This window comes from Cibotium barometz, chromosome 6 (assembly GCF_041138505.1).
Source record: "Cibotium barometz isolate CiBa-2024 chromosome 6, ASM4113850v1, whole genome shotgun sequence".
Lineage (NCBI taxonomy): Eukaryota > Viridiplantae > Streptophyta > Polypodiopsida > Cyatheales > Cibotiaceae > Cibotium > Cibotium barometz.
The window spans coordinates 1,351,263-1,377,669 of NC_141051.1; the positions used below are offsets into that span (position 1 = coordinate 1,351,263).

General features: G+C 43.0%; 1 protein-coding gene across 1 annotated transcript in view; it reads left to right on the forward strand.

The window, feature by feature from the left end:
- LOC147637327 (Translin family protein) overlaps positions 1 to 26,407 on the forward strand; it is an 86,405-nt gene that overhangs the window by 14,283 nt on the left and 45,715 nt on the right. The window contains exon 2 of the mRNA XM_086799100.1: positions 16,329 to 16,408. Within this exon, the coding sequence (XP_086655226.1) occupies positions 16,329 to 16,408 (80 nt within the window). The remainder of the gene's footprint in view (positions 1 to 16,328; positions 16,409 to 26,407) is intronic.

A 26,407-nucleotide genomic window follows, 5' to 3' on the forward strand; every position in this document is an offset into this window, starting at 1 on the left:
GCTCTCTTTCCCGACTGAGATGATGATTGTTGGGTGGTGGATGACTCTTGTTGGGGTTTGGAGCTAGCTTGGATTTGCCTCCATTTAGCATCATCTCTTGATTCTAAGCGAGAGTAAGGGCCTTGTCATATGACTGTGGCTCAAAATTACGCATGGTGAACCGAATGTTCGTATCCAACCCCCTAATGAACTTTTCAATTTATCCTCCTCGGATATATCCCGAACTGCTGCGTTGATGTGATAACTCTGTTAGAGTATGTCAGTACAAGAGACCTGTAACTCGCGGCGGGTGCCCGGGGGACTAGGGCCTTTGACACACTTGTTGATACCATCAATGCATATTAAAACATTTAAACATGGCCATAGCCTTAACACATATCCATCATCACTTTGCATAAAACATAAAGTTGGACAAAACATCCACAAATGCTGAAAATGGAGTGGTATCAATGCATATTAAAACATTTAAACATGGCCATAGCCTTAACACATATCCATCATCACTTTGCATAAAACATAAAGTTGGACAAAACATCCACAAATGCTGAAAATGGAGCTTGCACGAGTGACACCGCATAGAGGCCGGAATGGGCCGACCCCTCCCCTTGGAGTATTTTATTACCCAAGGAGAATAATATCATGTACAAGCTTTGAGGGCCTTACTCTCCCCACGGGAGATGCCGGATTATCCATATACAAATGCCATAACACAGCCCAACACAAGGCAACTGAGCCGGAACATAGGCTGTAGAAATGCCGAGCCAACAATATAATCCATATACCTCCGTGTGGGTACTGATTCTTCCCCAAAAACCACGGGTCTTCATGCAATAAAGCTGGTACAGTAGGTACAATGGTTGGTACAACAGGTACAGTGGCTGGTACAGTAGGTACAATGGTTGGTACAGCCGGTACAATGGTTGGTACAGCAGGTACAGCAAGTACAAATGCTGGTACAACATGTACAAAGACTGGTACAACAAGTACAATGGCTAGAAATCATAAGAAATGATTAAATATCCTTGCCTTTAGTATTTCTTCGCGATGGAAGCCTCTAAAACAGTCCCCAACAGCCAGTATTCTTCATGGGCAGCCTTCAAGAGAGAGAGAAAGAGAGTAGCCATCATTAGGGCAACCTGTAACGGTGGTAGAGGCTAGTGTGCAGCAAGAGAGCCTCCATTAATGAAGAGAGAGGACTCCAATTTATAGATTTGGGCCTCCCATGAGCTAAAATGGCAAGAGAAGGCTACAATGACAAGTGGAGAGCCACACAATAGCTGAAGTGACAAGTGTGAGGCCACTTGTCTCACTTTGATCCACTTTATAACAAGTGTCAGGCCACTTGTCTCACTTTGGTCCAGTTTCTTGCCACATGTCCCAATCTAAGAGATGGGTCCTTCCATAATCTTTACCTCTAAAAATATCCCAACTGGTAGACATTCTGTCATAGGCACTTTGCCAACTGTTGGTATCTGCTCAATTCCAGATGTAATGACGCGAACAGAATTTCCATCAGAGTCGGGCCAAAAATAGTAACTCTCCGAAATTTTAGGAGTGTGGTCCTTTGTATTCTAGGATAATCCCCCATTCCCAAAGCTTGTACTTTCCAAATATTTAGGCATCCTGGAGTCCACCAGACCCCTTTCATACTAGGAAATGTCCAGGTTGGTGACATCCTCCCCAGTTTCTTAAAAGTTGCCCGCAACTTTAAGCTTCAAGCCATATATTCAAGATATAATCATGTCCCATCAAGTGGGCGAGACGAGATAGTCTGAAAAATCCATGTCCCAAAGAAATGGGTGAGACAAAACAGTCCCATAAGTCGAGATATCATCATGTCCCAAGTAAATGGGCGAGACAAGTCAGTCCCACAAGTCCAGATATCATAATCCATGTTCCAAGTAAATGGGCGAGACAAAATAAGTCTCCTGTCAACAAGGCATCCGTCCACATGACCCTTGGCATAGATATAAGTTCCGTGCGAACCAGGCGTTATGTCCACTTTACCACTTGCACTCCGTGTTGGTACTTTGACCACACACCTTGGATGGAGGTGGGCTCAAGTAACAAGATAAAACAATCACTCGCAGGCATAGATAGCGTAGTGTTCCATAAGCATTTCTGCTACACATAGTTTATAGGCATTTCGGCCACTAATAGTTTGTAGGCATTTCGGCCACCAATAGTTTGTAGGCATTTCGGCCACCAACTCACACTACCCTCTCGAGTGCCCATATTCCCTTCCATCTGCTCTCTATTGTTCGATCCACACATGGCAGAAACAATCTTCAAGAGAGCACGTAGGACAAGAGAACACTACACAGGGTATGTTGTGCTCGACACTATCCTCTGAAGTGTCCATGTTCCCTTCCATCTGCTCTCTATTGTTTCACCCACACATGGTAGAAACAATCTTCAAGAGAGTACGTAGGACAAGAGAACACTACACAGGGTATGTGAACCATGAGTTTCATAAGTCCAGTGCATCCCAAATAAATGGAGCCAAAAAGAATAATCCATCCGAGTAAAAGGGAATCATAAACATAATCCATAAACCTGAGGATGGATCCAAATCCCTAGAAAAGAAGTCCAGGAATCTATAGACTCGTATACCATAATCCTTGTATACCATAACTCTTACCACATACTCCGTGCTAACCACACACCTTGGAGTAGAGGTGGACTTTATTCATTAAAGCATCATATCAATGAGATAACCAAAGATTTCTTCTCTATAAACTCGGACAGATTCGTCCATAGAAATTGCTTGTGAAGCCCAATATCTATATAAATCTCGTCCAAGAAAGAAATCTCCATAGATATAATCCATCCCAATAAAGGGAGTCATGAAAAGAATTCATCCCATTAAAGGGAGCCATAAACAGTGTTTCCCTGAAACCATCTCAAGGCAAACAACACCACCTTTCTCCTTGCATGGCTATACAAGGGTTAGTGAACATCAAAAACACTTCATAGTAAATAGCAAAAGCACCAACTTTGCAAACTCAGAGTATACTTAGCTTTTCTTTGCCAGGTTGATCATGAAGCCAAAAGAAATATCTCGTCACCATATCCTTAAGATATCCTGAGATATATCTCCATATAGCTTGCCTGTAAGCTTGATAATATAATCCACAATATCCATATGGAAAGAGTGCTAAACGTGTGCACATAAAGCCAACTCCACACTTCCAAGATAAAATTTTGTGAATTCATAAATCCTTAGACCAAGCTGTCTATTGCTCATGCTCTTGCTTCATAGGCTCTGAAGTGGCTGGCCATGCTTAATAGCAATGATGGTAAGTGTGGTCTCCACTTGAGATCTTTTCTCTTCCTTATTGATAGAAGGAAGCCTCTGCTTCCAAGAAAGCCTATGCTCTGATACCAATGTAACTCGCGGCGGGTGCCCGGGGGACTAGGGCCTTTGACACACTTGTTGATACCATCAATGCATATTAAAACATTTAAACATGGCCACAGCCTTAACACATATCCATCATCACTTTGCATAAAACATAAAGCTGGACAAAACATCCACAAATGCTGAAAATGGAGCTTGCACGAGTGACACCTCATAGAGGCCGGAATGGGCCGACCCCCCCCCCCCCCCCTTGGAGTATTTTATTACCCAAGGAGAATAATATCATGTACAAGCTTTGAGGGCCTTACTCTCCCCACGGGAGATGCCGGATTATCCATATACAAATGCCATAACACAGCCCAACACAAGGCAACTGAGCCGGAACATAGGTTGTAGAAATGCCGAGCCAACAATATAATCCATATACCTCCGTGTGGGTACTGATTCTTCCCCAAAAACCACGGGTCTTCATGCAATAGAGTTGGTACAGCAAGTACAACTCTCCATTTAGCCGGTACAGCAAGTACAATGGTTGGTACATCAAGTACAATGGTTGGTACAGTCGGTACGGTGGTTGGTACAGCAAGTACAAATGCTGGTACAACATGTACAAAGGCTGGTACAACAAGTACAATGGCTAGAAATCATAAGAATTGATTAAATAATACCCTTGCCTTCAGTATTTCTTCACGATGGAAGCCTCCAAAACAGTCCCCAACAGCTGGTATTCTTCATGGGCAGCCTTCAAGAGAGAGAGAAAGAGAGTAGCCATCATTAGGGCAACCTGTAACGGTGGTAGAGGCTAGTGTGGAGCAAGAGAGCCTCCATTAATGAAGAGAGAGGACTCCAATTTATAGATTTGGGCCTCCCATGAGCTAAAATGGCAAGAGAAGGCTACAATGACAAGTGGAGAGCCACACAATAGCTGAAGTGACAAGTGTGAGGCCACTTGTCTCACTTTGATCCACTTTACAACAAGTGTCAGGCCACTTGTCTCACTTTGGTCTAGTTTCTTGCCACATGTCCCAATCTAAGAGATGGGTCCTTCCATAATCTTTACCTCTAAAAATATCCCAACTAGTAGACATTCTGTCATAGGCACTTTGCCAACTGTTGGTATCTGCTCAATTCCAGATGTAATGAAGGGAATAGAATTTCCATCGGAGTCGGGCCAAAAATAGCAACTCTCCTAAATTTTAGGAGTGTGGTCCTTTGTATTCTAGGATAATCCCCCATTCCCAAAGCTTGTACTTTCCAAATATTTAGGCATCCTGGAGTCCACCAAACCCCTTTCATACTGGGAAATGTCCAGGTTGGTGACAAGATCCATTTCGGGAGAGTCTATAGAACTCATCCTCAAGGTTGGTTATGTATTGTGGAGAAAGAAACCGTTTTTTGAGGTCGGACACGAAGGTGTTCCACACATACTGAGGAGCCCCTATGGTCGGGTCTACATGTAGACTAGACCAATGTTGTCACCAGGTAACTATTTCATCGTGGAGAGGTGAGGTACTGCCAGGTGGACTTGGTCTTCAAGATCTACAAGCTTAGCTAAAGGAAAATATGCTACAAATTGATGAATAAATGTCATAACTGCAGCATGATCATGGCAAAGGAACAAGAAGAAGTGCATGCAAACCTTGTCGCTAAAGAAGAAGATCATGAACCAGAAGACAAGGCATTCACAGTGACCAATGTATTGTCAATGGAGAATCTTTCTCTTAAGGAGAAAGATTATTATTGGGCCTTCCAATTCCTATTATGTTTTGAATCTTGATTCATGGGTTGTCTGCCCGTCCCCCAAAATCTGAGTATTTTGTAGTCATGGATTCTTTGCCCAAGAAGTCCCCACAAAATTTGTTTCTTTTTGTAATGCTCCATCATTCCCTCTTAACCCTGCTTAGAGCAAGGAGACACGCGGCAGGGGGGCGCCGCGCGGGGGGGGTGGGGGGGGGTGGTGTTCTGGTATGCTGATGTAGGCTGTCTTTATCTCCCGAGGCAAGACTTGACCTCTGTGTCCTTCGCACTGAGCCATGCTACATGAGTTTCTAAGTCAGTTGCGAGGAACATGTCTTGTTTTTTTGCTAGTATTGGAGTATGGAGATTATTGAAGGCTTGCCAGGCATCACCTCCATCACTCTAAAGGAGGGTATTGGGATTTCCGGGTTAGTTGATGTGAACACCCTCTAAAGGTGTGAATAGCTCTTATTAAGTCTAGGTCAAAAGACAAGGCATGATGCCTATAAAAGCATGTACTTGGGTGGTTCTTTTAATCATAAGAGTATCATTTGAGCTGTGCAACATCTCTCTTGTGTTTGCTATCACATGTCTCTCTCTCACTCTCTCTATCTCCTCTCTGTGCACCCATCTCCATGGCTCCATCTGTCCTTGCACATGTCACATTCTAGCACCATGATTTCCTACAATTTGCATACGTAGGAACTTGCATCGTGATATACATCGACCCCAGCTCTTCAAAAGAAAAGAAGCTAAGCATGTTGCAGTGTCACATGCACCGACACACTTGCTCAACATTTTATGTAACATCATATAGTATTAATACCTTTTTTAGGATTATTTGTCATACGCCGTAGCCCCAATCCGGGCACGAGCTACGTAGGTCAGCCCCCCAAGCCTTAGAAAGTCTACGTGTGTTAGTCATCTTGCCCACTTGGAGAATTCATCATATAGTGCATGTAGATGTCAGCCTTAGCATTAGATATTGCATTAGGGAACATTATTAGGGGCATGTGCACATGGGCCAGCTTGTGGACTACCCCATAAGGCACCCCATGATGGGGGCTGCCTTGTATATGGTATATGCGACCCCTAAAGGTCATGTTTGCCACCACAGACAATATAGACATCATAAACAGGTAGTCAGCCAGCATAAAATAGCATTAGAGGAGCAGTCGGCCAGCACATATCTGACAAGTGCAGCAATTAATGCTGTTTTCCTCAATCGTGGGCATTTAAAACATTGCATGGTGGAAGCGTTAGAATTTGTACATCTCAGTGTTTTGGGATCTGGACCTGTTATTTGGACACATGTATATTTTCTCATGTTTGTCTAGTCGTGGGGTATTGTTGCTGCTATCGGCCAACTCCTTGAGGGTAGTCGACCAGCCACATGCCTCCCTATATGAAGGGCATTTCCCTTCTCACTTGTAATCAATCTAACCTATTCATAGGCACACTGTTCTACAACATCTGCTGGCTGGTATTGCCATCGTAAAGCCTATTGCTACATAATAAAGATGTTCATTGTCTGATGTCTCTTTCTATCCGCCTCTCCCTCTCTCCTATGTTTTGCTTCCGCATTGTGCAACTGTATCATGGTATAAGTCGCCTAGGTTTCTGCTGCCCATATGTGCGTTTTGCTCCATCTTCTGTGTTTTTTGGCGGTTGAAGACATTGCTGCGTTTTCAACAGTGGCTGCATTTTCTTCTCCTGCACTGCTCTCTCGATCAGCGTTTTCCTCTCCTACTGCTCCTGCCCTGCATTTCCTCGCGGAGTCTAGGTAAAATCTGGGGGGGCTGCATTGGTTGGTGATTGGTGCACTGGCTGCATTCTGTTGCTGGCGGCGTTTTCTTCATCAAGAGCCTCTTCTTCATCAGCGTTTTACTTCGAGTGGCTCTCCGGCCCTTGCATTAACTGCATGGCGCCAAGCAAGGACAGCAATGGAGGGTGGTGTGTTTGCGTATGGTGCGGCTAGATAAGTAGCTTCAACAGATCCTCTTCTTCCCTAGCTTCTTTCCCCTTCCGGAGGATGCTTTCCGGTGCATTTTGGTGGACTGTTTGCTGCTGTCCAGACCCTTTCTCTCTCAGTCTTGAGAGGGGGCTGATTGATCCTCGTGCCTTGTTCCGTTGGTGAAGTTTAGGAGATTGGTGCAGTGTTGAGATCATTGGTGGCACAAAGGCTTGATTGCGAAGGTGTGCTATTGCCATGGATATGGGTTCCCTCTTGGAGGAGGAATCTATCCTCGTTTCTACAGGGCAAGTAAGGTTCCCTCCTAGTGGACAGGATCAGGCACTTGGTACAGTGCAACAGACAAGACGATGCCGCTGCTACTCTTGTGGAAAGCAGGGTCATTTGGCCAAGGATTACAAGAACAACAGTAAAGCCCAAGCTAGTACCAAGTTTTCAAAGAAGTGCAATGATCATATACAGGATGATGACTCTGATACTTCTAGTGTCCCCAATTCTGCAAAAGCCAGGGAGGACCTGGATGGTTAGTTTCTATAGTTATACAGATTGTTTCCCCCCGTGTGCTTCCAGCCAAAGGAGGCTTGTGGACAGGAAAGGGGGTTGTCACAAGCCTTGACTTTTGGTGCATGGGATTAATGCGTTGGACTTCCAAGCAGGTAAAATATCTCGCACGACAAGTTCATTTTTTGGAGCTATGGACTGGATGTGTTCCAAGTCTATTGCTTGGTGTAGCAAGGATGAGTTCCGAGTTCATTGTACAAGGTTTTTTGGACGTGGTGTGTTCACCGTCTATTGTTGGGGGATGATGGGAGTGGTGTTTCTGCAAACTCATAATTCTATACCAGGATCCAAGCAAATTTCTTTGATGTTTAGGGTGGCATTTTGTTTCGAGGAGTCGGGTAAGCAGGTGCTCTTTCTGTGGTGTATCCCCAGTATCCGATATCTCAAGTACCGGAGTGTCCATGGTTGCATCTTCATCAGCTTATCTTCTTCAGACTTTTGCACACTATGAGTTGCAAAGGGGGTGTTAGAATTTGTGCATCTCACTGTTTTGGGATCTGGACGTTTTATTTTCTTGCATCACCCATTGGATGATAGCAACCGCCTCGGTGTGACAACGAGTGCGGGAGGACGGCGGTGACGAGCGGCTACGGTGGAACATTTGAGCCATGCTCAAGCTCGACGGATAGGCAACTTCCCACGACACGTTAGGGTAGGGTTTCATTAACATCTTTGGCATCGTTGCCAGGGAGTGCCAACCGCCTCTTGTCTACGCCATCTTTGATTCGAATCTGACGGAGTCTCCATAGCCGAGTGCTAGGTAGGCTCTTTCGCATGGGGTTTTTTGATTTTTTGATGTTTTGAATAGTTTTTGTTGTGATTCATGTATAGCTTTGTGTTTAGAGTAGGATTATCACTTGTTTGAGTGAAAAAACTTGAGATTTGGGTGACTAGAGAGCCTAAACAAGAGGGTTTTTGATTAAACCTAGACTCTTTTTGTTAGTTTTTAGCTTAATCTTGTTTTTTTTGCTTAATTCCTTTGCATAGGTAGGCTAGCATTGTTAAATAGAACCCTAATCAAACAAAAAACCTAAAAAAAACTGGCGAGAAAGGCCACTACTGGAGGAAGTGTCCTAAGTGGACTGGAAAGAGTGCTGATTCTTCAGCCTTAGCTGCAAAGACTCTTGCATTTGTGCACTTAGAGATGATGGACTCCGATGCTTCATCGTCTTCGAGCGAGGAGGCAGTTGGCTTCACTAGGATACCCGGGAATGCATTCTTGACAGTGGTGCTTCCAGGCACATGACTCTGTCTCGTGACTTCTTTCTGGATCTGAAACGGCAGTTAGGTCGCATTTTCATTGGCGACAACTCCACCATTCCGATTCAGAGTGAGGGCCGGATGGAGATTATTCCTGACGACAAGGGGGGCAAGCATGCTTCCCGTGTTCTTTATGTCCCTGCTCTTGGTTTTCATCTTCTGTCAGTGCATGAAGTATGCAAGACTGGCTTTCGGGTGGAATTTGAGGAGCATTCAGTTGCTGTACGGGACCGTGAGACTGGCCAGGTTGTTTGGGAAGGCGGTATGGAGAATGGTATCTACAAGCTCTCTGCACTCTCCTCAGTGTGACAGGTTCTCAGGTCGGAGATCTGTGACACTTTCGTTTTGGCCACTTAAATGTGGATGCATTGCGGCGAGCTTTCCGGGACCAGATGGTGGTTGGCTTGCCAAATGTTGGTAGTAGGCAAGGACGTTGCAGTTCTTGCATACGTGGTAAGCAGCACAGGGAATCCTTTCGGAAGCAGGCTTCCAGGCGGGCTTCAAAACCATTGGTGTTGATTCACAGTGACTTGTGTGGACCTCAGCAGACACCATCGGTGGGAGGATCTCTCTATTTTATGCTGCTTGTTGATGACTGTACCAGATTCACGTGGGTCTACTTTCTTTCACAGAAGGACCAAGCTTTTGCACGGTTCAAGGATTGGCACGTGATGGTGGAAAAAGAGTCTGGATTGCAGGTAAAGACTCTCAGGGCTGACAAAGGGGGTGAATTCTCCTCGAATGTATTTCTCAGATTTTGTGCAGATCATGGCATCAAGAGGGAACTGGCCAATACAGGATCGCCTTCAGAGAATGGAGTTGTAGAACGCAAAAACAGGACTGTGGTGGAGATGGCGAGGACCATGCTGGAGCATCGTGATCTTCCTCGTCCACTTTGGGGAGAGGTTGTGGCAACGGCTGTCCATACCCTCAATCGGTCTCCAATGACTTCAGTACCTAATATGACTCCGTTTGAGGCATATTTTGGCAGGAAACCTGATGTCTCGCACTTCCGTGTTTTTGGGAGTGATGCGTATGTACATATTCCAAAGAAGCAGAGGGGGAAGCTTGACTCCAAATCCCGCAAGCTTATATTTGTGGGGTATAATTCTCTTTCCAAGGGATACAGATTGTATGATCTAGATAGGAATGAGATTGTTGTTAGCCGGGATGTGGTTTTTTGATGAGCATGTTCTAGTATCCACTGTCGAGGAGCCGCCACTTCTTGGAGATCTAGAAGAGTCTAATGATGATTCCCAGACTATTGTTCCAGTTGATCCACCTCAGTCAGTACAGGAGGTTGAGCCTGCAGCTGGAGAAGAGCCCCCGCAACAGCAAGAGGCTCCACGATCTGTTCGAGTACCCAGGTGGTTGTTGGACACCCTTCGGGAGTCAGGTGTCACAGAGTTACCCTTCGAGTGGACCACAGACGACGGCCCTCGAAGATCGCACGGAGTCCGCGTCAAAAGCAATACCGCGGAGCTTCGTCAGGTAAACTATGCTTTGATGTCTCGTATTATGTGGGACAAGGCATGCCGTCTGTTCAAACCCGGGAAAGCTCGCAGTTGCCACCCTCCTCACCAAAGTCCTCTACCACGTTGGTGGACCCTTTCACAGGGTACTTGGAGGAAAGCCATGCAGGTGGAACTTGATGCCATCGAGAAGAACAAAACATGGGAGTTGGTACCGAGGCCGTTGAAACGGTCAGTCATTGGTGTCAAATGGGTCTTAAAGACCAAATATGCGTCAGATGGATCGGTGGACAAACACAAAGCCAGACTTTTGGCTAAAGGTTATGCTCAGCGGCGCAAGGCGCAATCTCATTCTCACCGGCGGTCATGTGGAGCACGTTGGCGTGACGAAGGCTGCCTTGTCAAAGGAGTTTGAGATGACCGACCTAGGCTTACTCCACTTCTTTTTGAGATTCGAGATCTGGCAGACCCAGAGGGGGTTTTTTTTCTCTCAGCAGCGATATGTTCATGAGTTGCTTGAGGCCTTTGGGATGGAGAACTGCAAGCCTATTACTTCGCCGATGGACCCGAACACAAAGTTAACTGTTAATGATCCTTGTGAGCCAGTTAATGCCTCGCAGTATCGGAAGTTGGTTGGTTCATTGATTTGGTTGCTGAACACCAGATTGGACTTGAGCTTCTCCGTGGGGCTATTGAGCTCTTTTATGCAGACGCCATTGAAGTCTCATTGGGATGCAGGATTGCGGATCTTGCGATATCTGCAGAGTACGAAGGATCTAGGAATCTTTTACACACGAGGGGATGGAGTCAGACTCCAAGGTTGGAGTGACTCAGATTGGGGAGGAGATCAAGACACGAGGAGATCCACTTCAGGTTACAGTTTTACCCTCGGCTCAGGAGCAGTTTCTTGGAGTAGTAAGAGGTAGCCAACTATTGCCCTATCTTCGACAGAGGCAGAGTACCGGGCTGCTTGTGGTGCTGCCTCGGCTCAGGAGCAGTTTCTTGGAGCAGTAAGAGGCAGCCAACTATTGCCCTATCTTTGACAGAGGCAGAGTACCGGGCTGCTTGTGGTGCTGCTTGCGAGGTTGTGTGGCTGCGGAGGCTGCTAGGCGAGATTGGGTTTCCACAAAAGGAGCCCACAGTCATCTAGTGTGATAACCAGAGTTGTAGAGCTATTGCTCGGAACCCGGTCTTCCATGCCCGGACCAAGCACATAGAGATACAGTATCACTTTGTACGTGAGAAGATCTTGGTTGGTGACATCTTGCTACTTTATTGTTCGATGGAGGACAATGCGGCGGACCTCTTCACGAAGTCTCTACCTCAGGCTACGCTTAGGCGGCACTCCAGCTCCCTAGGGTTGATTTCACAGCCAGGATCTGAGAGGGGGTGTTAGAAGTCATCTCCTGCCTTTATCAGACACCAGGACCTCTATTGTGGGTGTGCCCGCCCTGTATAGGTGTTTTCTCATTTTTCCTCACTCCCCGTATTTTTTCCCCATTTTTCCGTGGTGTGGGTGGTTGGCAGGATTAACTGGAGCTGGCCGACTGCACTCATTTGCACATGGAGCTGGCCGACTTGCTCTGTTGGGGTCGTGGATGTTTTTCTTGCTTGGAAGGACCCAGTCGTGAGGCTGGCGGCACATCCCTACACTGGCCGATTGCAGTTATGGGGCCATATAAATAGGCCCTATTGCCCCCACTTCATTGTATTCAGTTTTCATTGTATTCAGTTTTCATTGCGGGATCTTGTGTATAGAGAAGAGTTACACGCCTATCTCTCTCCTTCTCTTGTGCTGTCTATTTTCTGCACTCTACTTGCTCTTGTGATCTCAGATTGTGTTATCATCTCCGCTGCGTATTTTGACACCACCAATGACAATCAAGCCTCGTCGTCAACATTGTCCCTCAACTCTACAACCTCAACCACCCACACTGCAAGCACCCCAAAATCCAAATCCAAGTCTAGATCCAAATCCAAGTCCAATTTCAAGTCCAAATCCCAAGCCCACGTTCAAGTCCAAGTTCCAAGTCCAAACTCCCAAGTCCAAATCCCAAGTCCAAACTCCAAGTTCAAATTCCAAGTCCAAATCTCGAATCTCAAAGATGGGCGACGGTGGGCGGACAGGAGGCGGCAGCCGGAGCTGGGCAATGGCGGGGCTGAGCTGGGCGGCGGCTAGCTGAACTGGGCAGGGGCTCTAGGCGGCTGAGCTGGGTGGCGGCCGGGTGCAAGGAGGTGTAGCCGGAGGTAAGGTAGATGATGAAGATGATGATCTCCACAACTTTATGCACTTGATCCAAGAGAGAGACTCAAAGTGTCTTTTTATACTTGGGGAGTCTTGCTTTTTGCCAAAAATCTCTAACCAAGATTCGCTTTTGTCTTTTTGTTTTTATATTTTAATAATGATAAAATATTACTCATCTTTTACCAAAGTTCTTGATTTATGCTTTTCTAGCTTTCTTTTTGGCCCTGGAGCGGCTTTTTGGAAAAGCGGTCTTTAGCTTTTTGGTTCGGCTTGGTCCTCTTTTTCAATGGTGCCCTTGGCTCACAGTCAACTCAGTTTGACTTTTTTGCTTTTCCTTGCTTTTGACCAAAATTGGTGCTTTTTCCTGTGCCAACTTCATGAATCCTGTTTCCATGCTTGCATCAATCTGTCCATGTGTCCGGGCATAAGTTCCATTATGTGAAAAAGAGCTAGGAGGTCCAAATAGTTACAACATGTTACAACAGTCAACCTATTGCATGCTACATTGGTATCAAAGCTGCAGGTTGTGATCTAACTTAGCTACCCAAAAGTGAGAACATCCCATGGATGATAAAACTACCGTCATATAAACCACACACGGCTCCACAATGTCAGGAGAGACTTCGTCAGAAAGCTACAAAGAAGACATGAAAGGAAAGATGAACAAAGAAGACACCACCACAGAAACACTTCCGCAATTCAGTGAAGACTTCATCAAAGCAATCTTGGAACAAAACAGATTGTTTAGGCAACAAATTGAGGCTAAAGAAGAAGCGGAAAAGGCCAAAGAAGAGGAGGTTGAAAAAGCCAAGGAAGCAGTCAAAGAAGTTGAAAAGCTAAAAGAACTTTCAGAACTAGAAAGATTGTTTCTCATCATAGAGCAACAGAGACAAAAAGAAGAAGCCAAAAAGGCTGAAGAACGAAGGGCCAAAGAAGCCTGACGTGATGATGAACAAAGAGCCGAGGACGCCAAACGCAGGGTTGAAGGAGACCAACGACGGGCAGACCAAGCAGCCCAAGAACACCAACAAAGGCTTGAACGAGATGCTATGCAACTCTAGCACGAGCAATATCTATGTAGGCAAACATGCTGTCGATTCTCCCCGCAATGGCACAACAAGGTTCGATTTCCTCCACCACCCCAACCACCACCATCATACGAGCCCAACCAAATTTTAGCAAGTATGATGGTAAGTGTCTTCTTGAAGCATTTTGCTTCTATGTGACCAAGCTTCTTGCAATAATTGCACTTAATTGTCGTGCCCTCTTTCTTTCCTTTCCATTTGGTTACATAGCTTTGTCTACATCAAATGCCTTTTCACCTTGATCCTTAAGACAGGGGTCTTCTTCTATTAACACTGAAAGCATGTCATCAAAGGATGTCTCTCTGGCCTCTCATAAATGTCAAAATCTTTGAAAACTAGGTGATTTCTTCTATGCTGGATAGAAGACCAGCCTTCTTATCATCTTCTTCAACAGGAGAACAACCTTCTTATCATGTTCTTCAACATGCACTCCCAGACTTGAGAGTTGTTGGAGAATGGAGCCAAGTTTACTCAAGTGCTCTCCTAAGGTCCTCTTCTTCATTCATTTTCAAACCAAACAATTTTTGCTTCAAGAAAACCTTTGTTATTTATCTTGTTGCCAAACGAATTTTCTATACCTCATTAGCACTCTCATTGAAGTCCACATGGTGAACAAGATGGTTGGACAATGCGAGCCCGATGATTTCCCAAGCTGTCCCCCATCAGATCTCCCCTTGCCTTCCATAAAAGTGCCCAATTGATGCAGACTTAAGCTACTGTTGATGTGGCTTAGGCGCAGCACACAACATGTTGGCGGCGGTCGAACGTGCTCGTTGCAGGAGGGCAGCCACTGGGCATGGGTGCCAGGATGCTCAGAAGGCAGTGGCGGTGCTAGAGAGGCAGGCTGGAACTCTGGCAGGGAGCGCCTAGGGTGGCCGGCACAGTGTTGGTTGCTGCTCAGCACTAATAGCACCGGCCTATGGGCAGCGTGCGGTGCTAGATGGGTGGCACAAGCATACCTATGCTCTGAGCATGGCGCTGGCAAGGCAGAGGGAGCAGTGCACAGTGGTCAGGTAAGGTTCAGGTGGTGGGCAGCAGCATCATATGCTTGAACGCAGCTCAAAGAGGGGAAAAAAATGCACAGTTCAGAAAAAAAAACGCACTGATGGTGGTGGAAAAAAAATGCATGAAGCTGGCACATGATGTTAATGCAGAAGTGATGATTGTGGCAGCAGCATGGCGTTAACACAGAGATGGTACCGATGGTCTGATACCATGTAGGAAACCATGGTGCTAGAATGAAACGTGTGCAAGGAGAGATGGAGGTTCGGGCCATGGAGATGGGTGCAAAGAGAGGAGATAGAGTAAGGAGAGAGAGTGAGAGAGAGATGTGATCACTGATAGCAAACACAAGAGAGAGATGTTTCACAACTCAAATGATACTCTTATAATTAAAAGAACCACCCTAGTACGTGCTTTTATTCTCTGAAATCCCAATACAAACAAGGTGTTGCAAGTTATTTAGGCTGGTTACACAACCATGGCTGCCTGTTGCATGGGTGAAATATTGCATAACAGCCTTACTTTTTGTAGATGACAGCATACAGATAACAGATTGTCCTTGCTGCAAATGTTAACATAGAAGCAATCATAGTTACCGCGGAACGGGAACGTTCCGGGAACGTAGAACGGGAGCGGGAACGGGAACAGGAGCAGATCGGGAACGTCGGGGAATGCCACGTCATATGGCATGTCAGCATATGACATAAAATGACAAAACTATATTATGCTCTAAAGACTAGAGAACCTTAAGGCTTAGAGTATGCTAGTTTAGGCTTAATTCATGAATCTCCAAATTCCAATGTTCATTGCGTCAAAATGTAGAGCCTTGTTTAAACTTTACCTGCTCAAGTGCCGACCCAAGTGGCAAGAGGGTAGTGTGGGTAGTTAGTAGCGTGGCTTGTCACCTGTGGGGCAGCCAACTTGCTAAGAGAAGGGGCCAAGGCCCCGAAGAGGAGGTAGGGAGAGTGTGGGGCAGCCAAGCCTCAAGGTGGAACAAAGAGTGTGGGGCAGCCAAGAGGAAGGGTGGAGTGGTAGGGGAGAGCAAGTTGCAACTCAGCAAAGGGGAGAGCACTCAAGCTTCAGCAAATGGCAAAAAAACAGCCGCAGCAGCAACAAAACACGTCGCCGCCGCCGCCGCCGCGTAGAGACAGTCAGGCTGGAAGGCCCGGAATGCGCGTTCCGCCCTACGTTCCGGCGTTCCGGGAAACGTTCTGCCACGTTCCGAGTTTCCTGGGCGTTCCGCGCTCCGATTGCGCGTTCCGGGCACGTGGCATCTTCCAGACCGGCGTTCCGGCGTTTGAGGAAGGCGGAACGCCGTTCCGCGGTAACTATGGAAGCAATACCTCTCAAATGTGTGGGCAGTTGACCTCCTCTGGCAGGCAGTGGAATAGCTCCCTTTACCCAAGTGGGAAGAATGCTTGTAGCTTTCCTGGTTTCAACTTTTAGGCTCGGTGTTTCGACACATTGCTTGTGCACATGGTTTTCCCTTTAGTAATATGTTGTGATCTTAGGTTTTTGGGAAGTTTTGCCTTGGTTTTAAGCCTGTTTGTTGTACAATTTGATGTTTGTATCTAATGGCTATGAAAAAACGTGGGCTATGTCTCTAATTATTCTCTTCTGTTTTTGAATGCAGGAAAGAAGCAGAGAACAATATTTATTGATAGTGTTTTCCGTGAGCCATTTGAACAATATGCGGACACTCTGACTGCAATGGTAGTGCTTCTGTTGTTTTCAGGATTAGATTAAGACAAGCTGGCAATTATTGGAAGTTTAATGGGATATTTGTTTGTAGTAGTACACTATGAAGGCATGAAAATGTGTTCCATGGATGTTTACACCTAAAAGGTTCTGTTAAGCTGGAAGTTTAGTGTTGTGGTGGATGTCTCTTCAAACATGGCTTGTCGTATCGAGTTTTCCAAGAAAACCTTTCATTCACAAAAGAGAATGAAAAGGGGATCATTACACAAAATGAATTAATGGAGTGAATAGCTAGATTGCCTATCACTCACAACCAACTTGCAGATTAAATGAAGAAGGTAATCTTTCATGTAATAGTAAGCACAAGGGTCTATAACTTATACATGAAGAGTGTGGCTCGCACACAACTAAAAATGGACCAACAACAATATACTACAAGATTGCAAGATGTGGAAGGTACAAGATTGAAGATGCAATAGCCATGAGGCCTAGTGCATATTTATACACGAATGTGAGGAGGTGGAATAGAAACCCATGTGTAGATTAGGTGCCACCCAAAGTTAAGGTAATCCTATGTGTCACAATCAAGGAAAGTTCTCTCATAAGTCAACAAGATATGATTGCCATGTAGGTGGGTGGTGCAAAGTCAACAAAAAGACAACCAAATTAACTAAGTGTGCTAATATGAAAGTCTACTTCAATATGTGCTACTATTCTAAGGCTCACAGCCTTTGATATATTGAAATGCTAAATCCTAAGGTTGAAATCTACTAACTTATCATAAATATTTCAATATTCCCCCTTGATGAGGAGTGGATTTTCTTTCATTCCAAGCAAGAATGTGAATTCTTGATGTCGCCAAGAGGTTTTGTTAGGATATTTACTTTTTGCTTATTAGTTGGACAATACATAAGTTTTGTCTCATTACGCTCATGCATTTGATGAATGAAATGATATTGTATCTCTATGTGCTTTGTTTGAGCATGCCAGTTTGATTGAACTTTGATTATCTGTCCAGAAGGGTGTCCGATTGTCTTGCTCTTGTCTGATGTCTCTCAAAATTCTTCTAAGCCAAATAGATTCACGGGTTGCATTGGTGGTGGTTATGTATTTTGCCTCAGTGGATGACAAAGCCTTTGTGCTTTGCTTCTTGCTACTCCAAGAGATCATCCTCGATCCGAGTGAGAAACAATATCTGACGTGGATCTTCTGTCAGCTTTGTTACCTGCTCGGTCACTATGCGTGTAGCCAACTAACGTCAAATATGCTTGAAGGGCAGCCTCCTTCTCTTTTTGTAAAGTGCTGATTGCCTTTATCTTTTTTTGTCAAGATTGACTGATTGGCCATAAGCTGAGAATTTAGCTAGTCTAGCTCTGCTGCATACTGCAATTGCTTTTGAGAGTGAGTCCTCTTCATCTGAATGGTTGCCAAGCAATGCCTCTTTTTCCCTCAAAGTTTCATGTATTTGAGCTTCCCTCAGTCTGATCTGTTCTTGTAAGATAGGGTTTTGTTGGGCATTCTCGATAGCTCTTTGTGCTTGAACTGTGTGTAGCTGGGAAAGTTGAGCCACAATGTGTTGGACCAACTCCATACATCCAGCTTGGATGTCCAGTTGTCCAATGCCAGTTAAGCTCTGGCTCTCTGAAGTAGCCATGTAAAGTTTTGTACAATTGCCTCAGCGTTTTGTTGTTTGTAGGCTCTTATTGCTTTAGAAGTACCCTTCACTAAATGTGTCTACTTTATAAAAAGAAAAGTATGTGCAAATTGCTTTTTCTGGTGTGACAAGGTATGGAAATCTGACATCTGTCCAGTGGGGCTTGGTAATTTTGGTTGAGCCAAACATTGGTGTAAATTCAATGCCATGATTCAAAGTTGCTTTGATATACCGAAGTATTCGTGTAGTGGCTTTCCAGTGACTTTCCCTAGGCTGATCCATGAATTGGAGTGCGTGTGTGAGAGCATATCTTGATACAGTGTTCTACACCCACTATTGGGCACTGATGACGTTAGTGGGGATGTCGTAGTATCTAGTCCATACTATGCATAATGGAGTCGATAGTTATATAGTCTTGTGGGTTGACTACCATGAGTAACATGCAGGTTCCTAAAAGGTGAATTTGTGCATGGTCCTGGATTCATCTAGACATATAATTCAGCCGTATTAGCGGACATGTAGATTTCACATTGTGAATTTTTCGTCCGAGTTGCGGCCAGTTGATATTGTGCTTATTCTTTCTATCTTTGGTTCGCCTCAAGGATATTGTTATGAGTGGGTTTGTCTTAGTCATTCCAGACTCGCAGAAACCTTTCTCTGTGGAGTGTGATGCATCTGGAAGTTGCATTGGGATTGTCCTAAATCAAGAAGGACATGCCATAGCTTATGAAAGCTGTTGTTCGCATGATGCAGAACTTTCTTTGGGCATTTATGAGAAGGAGTTGTTGGCTGTGATTCATGCCTTGACTATTTGGAAACACTAACTTCTTGGGATTGATTTTATGGTCAAGACAGATTATTAAAGCCTAAGGTACTTCTTGACATAAACAAAGCTTTGGGAGAAGCATATGAGGATGGCAAACTTCTTATCTATGTTTCATTTTCACATTATGCACACTCCAAGAAAGAAAAATGTAGTGGCAGATGCATTGTCTAAAAAATCATATGTGGCTGTAGTGTCGATTGCCTCACATGGGGACTTGTCTGCCATGTGTGAATTGTACCATACAGATGTTGATTTTGGGCATATATGGACTGATTTGGTGGCTTGATATGCACATGCCTCTTATGTGATCAAACAGGGGTATCTCATGAAGGATAACTGCCTTAGACATGAGGCAAAAGGTCATTAATGAGTGCCATGCTCATGCGTATGCAGGACATAGAGGTATAATGCCTACTACGTGCGTGATTGAGTGGTCCTTCGTTTGGCTAGGAATGCACAAAGATATAGAGGCATATGTACGTTCATGTATCACTTGCCAGAAAGTGAAGTTTGACAAGCAAAAGGCTCTTGGTTTGCTTCAGCCTTTGCCTATTCCCTTGCAGCCATGGGAAAGTATTGCATTGGATTTTATCATGGATTTGTCTCGTACTAAACAAGGCAATGATGCTATTTGGACCATTGTTGACAGGTATAGCAAGCAAGCACACTTCTTGCCGGTCAAGAAGACCATTAAGCCTGAGCATATGGTCAAGATATTTGTGGCATGAGTGTTCAAACACCATGGTATGCCTAAATCCATTGTGGGGGACATAGATCCCAAGACTATGAGCCTCTGTTGGAGAGCTCTGTTTAACAATATGGGCAGTAAGCTGGACTTCTCGTTGGCTTTTCACTCCCAAATGGATGGGCAAAGTGAGGCTGCAAATTCAGCCTTGTTGGATCTTCTCAAATGCTATGTTGCAAACCAAAAAACAGCTTGGGAAAATGTCATGAGAATATATTTTAAGTCCTCTAGAAAAATATTATTTATCCCCTCTTGAGTAATTTGGGGACGCCTAGATTACTCTTGCGTCATGCCGGCTAGGTTAATATCGTGGGTGATACCACTATAAATATTAATACGTGCGGTATATGACGTATGTTTGAGGCCACCTATGATTATTTCAGTTAGGTTTGTATGGCAGGGTGATTTCTGGGGTACTTACGCCTGGTAGTCATGAGTTGGTGATGATTTGTGCCTGTTTAATATTTGTGGGATTAATTTAATAATTAATTGGGCTTATATTTTCAGGTGATGAAGACTATGGGAATTGAAGAGTTTACTTTGGAAGAAATGTCTTGGATCATCACATTTCATTTTTGGCAAGCATAGTAGCTTGTAATCTTATTAAATGATTTTTTCATTTTGAACTTTAGGAAAGATACATTTATTTTTGTGGAATTTATTAAAGCCTATGGCTTTACCCTAGTCCCAATTTGACACTCTATTTTTGTTAAAGAAGAGTGCCGTGCTCTCTAAAAAGCACATCTTGTATTTTGGGGGCTATGGCCTAATTTTGGTGAAAAGGAAAGCTAATAAAGAAATACTCTTGTGTGGGGAGAGGCCACGCACAAGAGGGGGGAAGATTGCACCTAATATGGTCTTTTTGGAGCTAAGTATTTTTGTTTAAGTATTTTAATTTTTCAATTGATTTGATTTAGTTGAAGCTTACAAGCAATGGTTTTTATGATTGAATTAATTCTCTATCTTTCCACAATCAATTCCTAGAATAAGATTCCGGTTGCAGTGGTATCAGAGCTTGGGCTAGGAGATTTGTGGAGAAGGTAGGAAAGGGCTTCAACTTCTCAAAAATCAAGAAAGTGCAGGAATTTATCCAGTGGACAGAAGGGTGTTTTGCAGGTCTTTACCCAAAGGTCAAAGATTCAAAACTAGATCTACTCTCAAACCCACTCACCACCCTGCAAAACCATCCCTCTTTATCAAAAAGCGGTTTTTCCAAATACTCAGTGAAATCAGAATCTGACCGTATGGATGAAATCCTCATAGCCAAAAACCTCACGGGTAACTCTCAGAAATCAGAAAGCTTCAAAGTTGAGCAAATCTATAATGGACGGGGGAGATAAATCTCTGTAAAAACCATCACAAAATTCTCAACAATCTTTTGGACAAGCAAGCGCACGGCGGCAGCCTGCCGGCGCAAAAGCGTGGAGTGGAGTAGAAAAAAAAAAGTCCATGCTTAATCTTCCATAAGCTAATCACCTCCTTAATCCACTTTTTAATCAAGTTTACTTTTTCCAATCCCTATGCAAGTCACATCACTCCTTTTTCAACCTCTACTTTTTCCTATTTCCAAATTTGAGGAGAAATTCAAAGGTTTTCCAATTCTGAAAATTTCTGGGTGCAGAAAAGTGATTTACAGGTTTTAAAAATCTTGGAAATTGCCTAGAAAAGGCTAGAAAGTTCCGAGATCGCTTCTGAAAAATTCTGAAAATTTCAGAAAAATATTACAGAGTTTGGGCAAGGTTTACAGGACTGTTTCAGCAGGTTTCAAAGTGCAGAAAAATTATTTCATCAACAATTCGACTAGCCCAAGACTCTTGAATCACGCGGAATCGTTCGGGATTTGTTTGAGGCGACGAGAATTCAATTCAGCCATTGAACAACGTCTTGTTCAGCTTCAACCAAGATCGAATTGCGGGAGAAAAACAAGATAAGTACTCATTTTTGCTTTATTTATTTACATCAAATAAAGTAAAATTTTATTTATCTACATCATTTGTACAAGCACTATGGCAGATTTGCCTATTTCGCCATCAATTCAAGAGCAACTCCTTTCTTTACAACATCAAATTGTAGAAGAAAGAGAGAAGCGTATTGAATTGGAGAGACAGCTCTCGAATCGTAGACGCAAGCGTGACTCTTCGCTATCTTTTGATGACGAAGATGACACTATTCAAAGGGCTGTAAATGCTACATTGCAAGCACAAAGGTCACAAAAAGAATCGAAGATTAGTCGGAAAGCTTTCACATTTCAAAATTATGATGGAAAGAAGGATGCTAGGGTCATTTTAGCTTGGCTTAGTCAACTAGATGACTATTTCTCTGGAGAAAAATTTTCAGAGAAAGATAAGATTAAATGTGCAGTCAATCATATGGTAGACAGTGCAGCTTTATGGTGGAGTGTAGTTAAGCAAGGTCGTGATAAGCCAGACTCTTGGAAAAGATTTCAACGGCTGGTTAAAAAGCACTTTTTACTCTCACAATTCAAGTCCAAAGTTAGGCACCAATGGGACACTTTGCATCAATTGGAAAAGGAAACTATGTCACAGTATGTACAAAAGTTCTGGAATACTTTATTACAGGTGCAGGTTGTGGATAGAGTTAGTGAGAAGGATCAAAAAAGGAAGTTTATATCGGGCCTTAGATCTACCATTAGGGCCGATGTGAATATGTTTCGACCTCATTCACTATCTTCTGCAATATCTTTGGCAACTAATTCAGAACGTAAAAATGGTTTTCCTAAAGAGATTAAAGCACATGAGGGTACTTCTTCTAAACCATTTACTAAATCTTTTTATGCTTCAAAGAAGATGTATAAACCAGGTTATGACAAAGGCAAGGACGAGGCTAAAGGCAACCTGAGTACCAATAAGAAAGTCAATGGTGGCAAACCGAAGACATCTCCTATCAAATGTTTCAAGTGCCACAAAGAAGGTCACATAGCACCGAATTGTCTGGAGCGTACCAAGAATTCAACCCCAGCAGCAGCAGCTCGAGTCAACATGATTGAAGAAGACGACAATGAAGAAGAATCATTCAAGCAAGAGGGTAATTCCGATCCAGATTACTCAGAACAGGAAGGTAAACCTCATGTTCATTCTTTGCTTAAAATAAAAGGAACGATAAATGGACATGAAGTTCTTATTTTGCATGATGACGGTAGTACACATGATTTCATTTCTGAAAAGGTACTTAGAGCATTAAATCTTCATTCTTCACCTACGTACTATAAAGTCAAAGCAGCATTTACTGGAACAAAGTATAACTGCATGCAAGTAGTGAAAGATTTGGATTTATGCATCAAACCTTTAACAGAAAAGAGGGATTTCTTAGTTGCACCTTTACAAGGGGTAGATATAATTTTGGGTATGCCTTGGAGACACAAATACAATCCTATTATAGACTATGATACTCATAGAATTTCTCTAAGGAAGGACAATGAAAATATTATCCTCCAGTGTCAAGTCAAAGGAGAAATGAGTCCTTTGTTGAGTCACACTCAAGCAAAGAGAGCCCTAAGAAAAAGAGACAAGACTTATATGGTATGGGTTAACCAGCTTGATGCTGAGTTGGACACATCCAAAATACCAAAGTTTGATTCTTTTATCTCCAAATTTAGTGACTGTTTCATGGAAGATCTGCCTCCAGGATTACCTAAGTCTAGGCCAGAGGATCATAGCATTGACTTATTGCCTGGAAATTCCCCGCCTTGTAAAGCTCCCTATAGAGTCAACAATTTAGAGCAAAGAGAAATCCAAAGCCAAATAGAAGACTTGCTAGAGAGAGGCCTTATTCGACCTAGTAGTTCACCTTTTGGAGCTCCAGTACTTCTTGTTAAGAAGAAGAACGGAACTTACCGAATGTGTGTAGACTATCGTGCATTGAATAAGATTACTGTCAAGAACAGATATCCTATTCCTAGGGTAGATGATCTTCTTGATAAGCTTAGAGGATCAAAGGTCTTTAGCAAGATTGACCTAAAGTCTGGGTATCATCAAGTCCGTATGACTCAATCTGACATATTCAAGACAGCTTTTAGAACCCAAACTGGTCATTATGAGTTTTTGGTTATGCCATTTGGTTTGACCAATGCTCCAGCTACTTTCAGCCGTATGATGAATCGTATATTCCTTAAGTTTCAAAGTTTTGTTATAGTGTTCTTTGATGACATTCTTGTTTTCAGCAAGGATCGACAAGAGCATGAACAACACTTGGAACAAGTGTTCAATCTTTTGAGAGAAAATGAATTGTATGTCAATTCTGAAAAGAGTTCTTTCTTTCAAGAGGAGATTGAATACTTAGGACATATAGTATCGGCCGAAGGAATTCGTGTAGATCCTAAGAAAATTGAGTGTATTGCTTCTTGGCCTACGCCTAGAAACATACATGATCTTAGATCTTTTCTTGGCTTATGTAGTTATTATAGGAAGTTCGTCAAGAATTTTGCTTGTATTGCCAATCCTTTGACTGAACTCCTTAAGAAAGCTACAAATTTCAATTGGACTGATAAGCAAGATAAATCTTTTGCAACACTCAAGAATGTTTTAACACAAGCACCAGTTCTTACACTACCTGATTTTCAAAGACCATTCTTTATAGTAGTGACTGATGCTAGTGGCAAAGGATTTGGAGCTGTTCTTATGCAAGACAACCATCCTATTGCTTATCAAAGTAGAAAGCTTAAGCCTGCAGAGCAAAATTATAGCACTTATGACAAAGAATTAGCAGCAGTAGTGCATGCTTTAAAAATTTGGAAGCATTACCTAATGGGCTCTGAATTTCTTATCAAAACAGACCAACAAAGCATTAGGCATTTGCTTACGCAACCTCTTATTTCAGATAGGCATATCAAATGGGCAGCTTTCATTCAAAGTTTCCAACCTATGATTCAATATCAACCTGGAAAAGAAAATGTTATTGCCGATGCTTTGAGTCGAAGACCAAATATCAACAACATTTCTATAATTGAAAGTGAACCATTTGTTCTCATGAAAGAAACTTATGAAGTTGATCCAGATTTTTCTCAAATATGGATCAAATTGCGTGAAAACAATTGGACACCTCAAGGAAGTTATTCTCATAATGATGGCTATCTTTTCTTTGAGAAAAGATTGTGTGTTACTCAACCTTACAGACAGCTTGTCTTGGAAGAGATGCACCAACCACCATTTGTGGGACATAGAGGAGTTTCCGCAACACTTCAAGTAGTTTCTCGAGAATTTTATTGGCCCCATTTGAAGAATGATGTAGCTAAGTTTGTAGCTGAATGTAACATTTGCCAAACAATTAAAAGCTACAAAGGCAAAGCTTTAGGATTGCTTATGCCTCTACCTATTCCTGATAGACCATGGGAACAAGTGTCTATGGACTTTATTACTGGCTTCCCTACTACTTCCAATCACCATGACATGATTTGGACAATAGTGGACAGATTTAGTAAGCAAGCCTATTTCATTCCATGTAAAAAGACACTAACTTCTCAGCAAGCCGCGAACATATTTGTTAAGCAAATTTTTGTTCATCATGGTCTACCCAAAGTGATAGTTTCTGATAGAGATTCTAAATTTTGACAAGCGTCGATTAAAGAGTGTGGAAAAATTCCCTGCAGTGAAGCTAGCGTCTAGATATTATGGGCCATTTAAAATCCTTCAAAAGATTAATGATGTGGCCTATAGATTAGAGCTTCCATCTAATTGGAATATCCACAATTCTTTTCATATCCATCTCTTAAAACCTTTTCGAGGAACACTTCCTACTCACCCAACATATGAGGAACCACCTCTTATTGAAGGAGAGGAAGAAGTACTAATTCCTGATGCTATCATTGACCAAGAGATAACAACAACAAGGACAGGTAATCAATACTTCAAGTATCTTTTGACTTTTAAGAATCATCCACAAGAAGATGCTAAATGGATGCCTGAGAAATTTTTCCGAGTTTACCCTGAAATTCTTCATTCTTTTCAAACCCAGCAAATCCGCAATTGAGGACAATTGCAAACTCAAGCAAGAGGGATGTCATGAGAATATATTTTAAGTCCTCTAGAAAAATATTATTTATCCCCTCTTGAGTAATTTGGGGACGCCTAGATTACTCTTGCGTCATGCCGGCTAGGTTAATATCGTGGGTGATACCACTATAAATATTAATACGTGCGGTATATGACGTATGTTTGAGGCCACCTATGATTATTTCAGTTAGGTTTGTATGGCAGGGTGATTCCTGGGGTACTTACGCCTGGTAGTCATGAGTTGGTGATGATTTGTGCCTGTTTAATATTTGTGGGATTAATTTAATAATTAATTGGGCTTATATTTTCAGGTGATGAAGACTATGGGAATTGAAGAGTTTACTTTGGAAGAAATGTCTTGGATCATCACATTTCATTTTTGGCAAGCATAGTAGCTTGTAATCTTATTAAATGATTTTTCCATTTTGAACTTTAGGAAAGATACATTTATTTTTGTGGAATTTATTAAAGCCTATGGCTTTACCCTAGTCCCAATTTGACACTCTATTTTTGTTAAAGAAGAGTGCCGTGCTCTCTAAAAAGCACATCTTGTATTTTGGGGGCTATGGCCTAATTTTGGTGAAAAGGAAAGCTAATAAAGAAATACTCTTGTGTGGGGAGAGGCCACGCACAAGAGGGGGGAAGATTGCACCTAATATGGTCTTTTTGGAGCTAAGTATTTTTGTTTAAGTATTTTAATTTTTCAATTGATTTGATTTAGTTGAAGCTTACAAGCAATGGTTTTTATGATTGAATTAATTCTCTATCTTTCCACAATCAA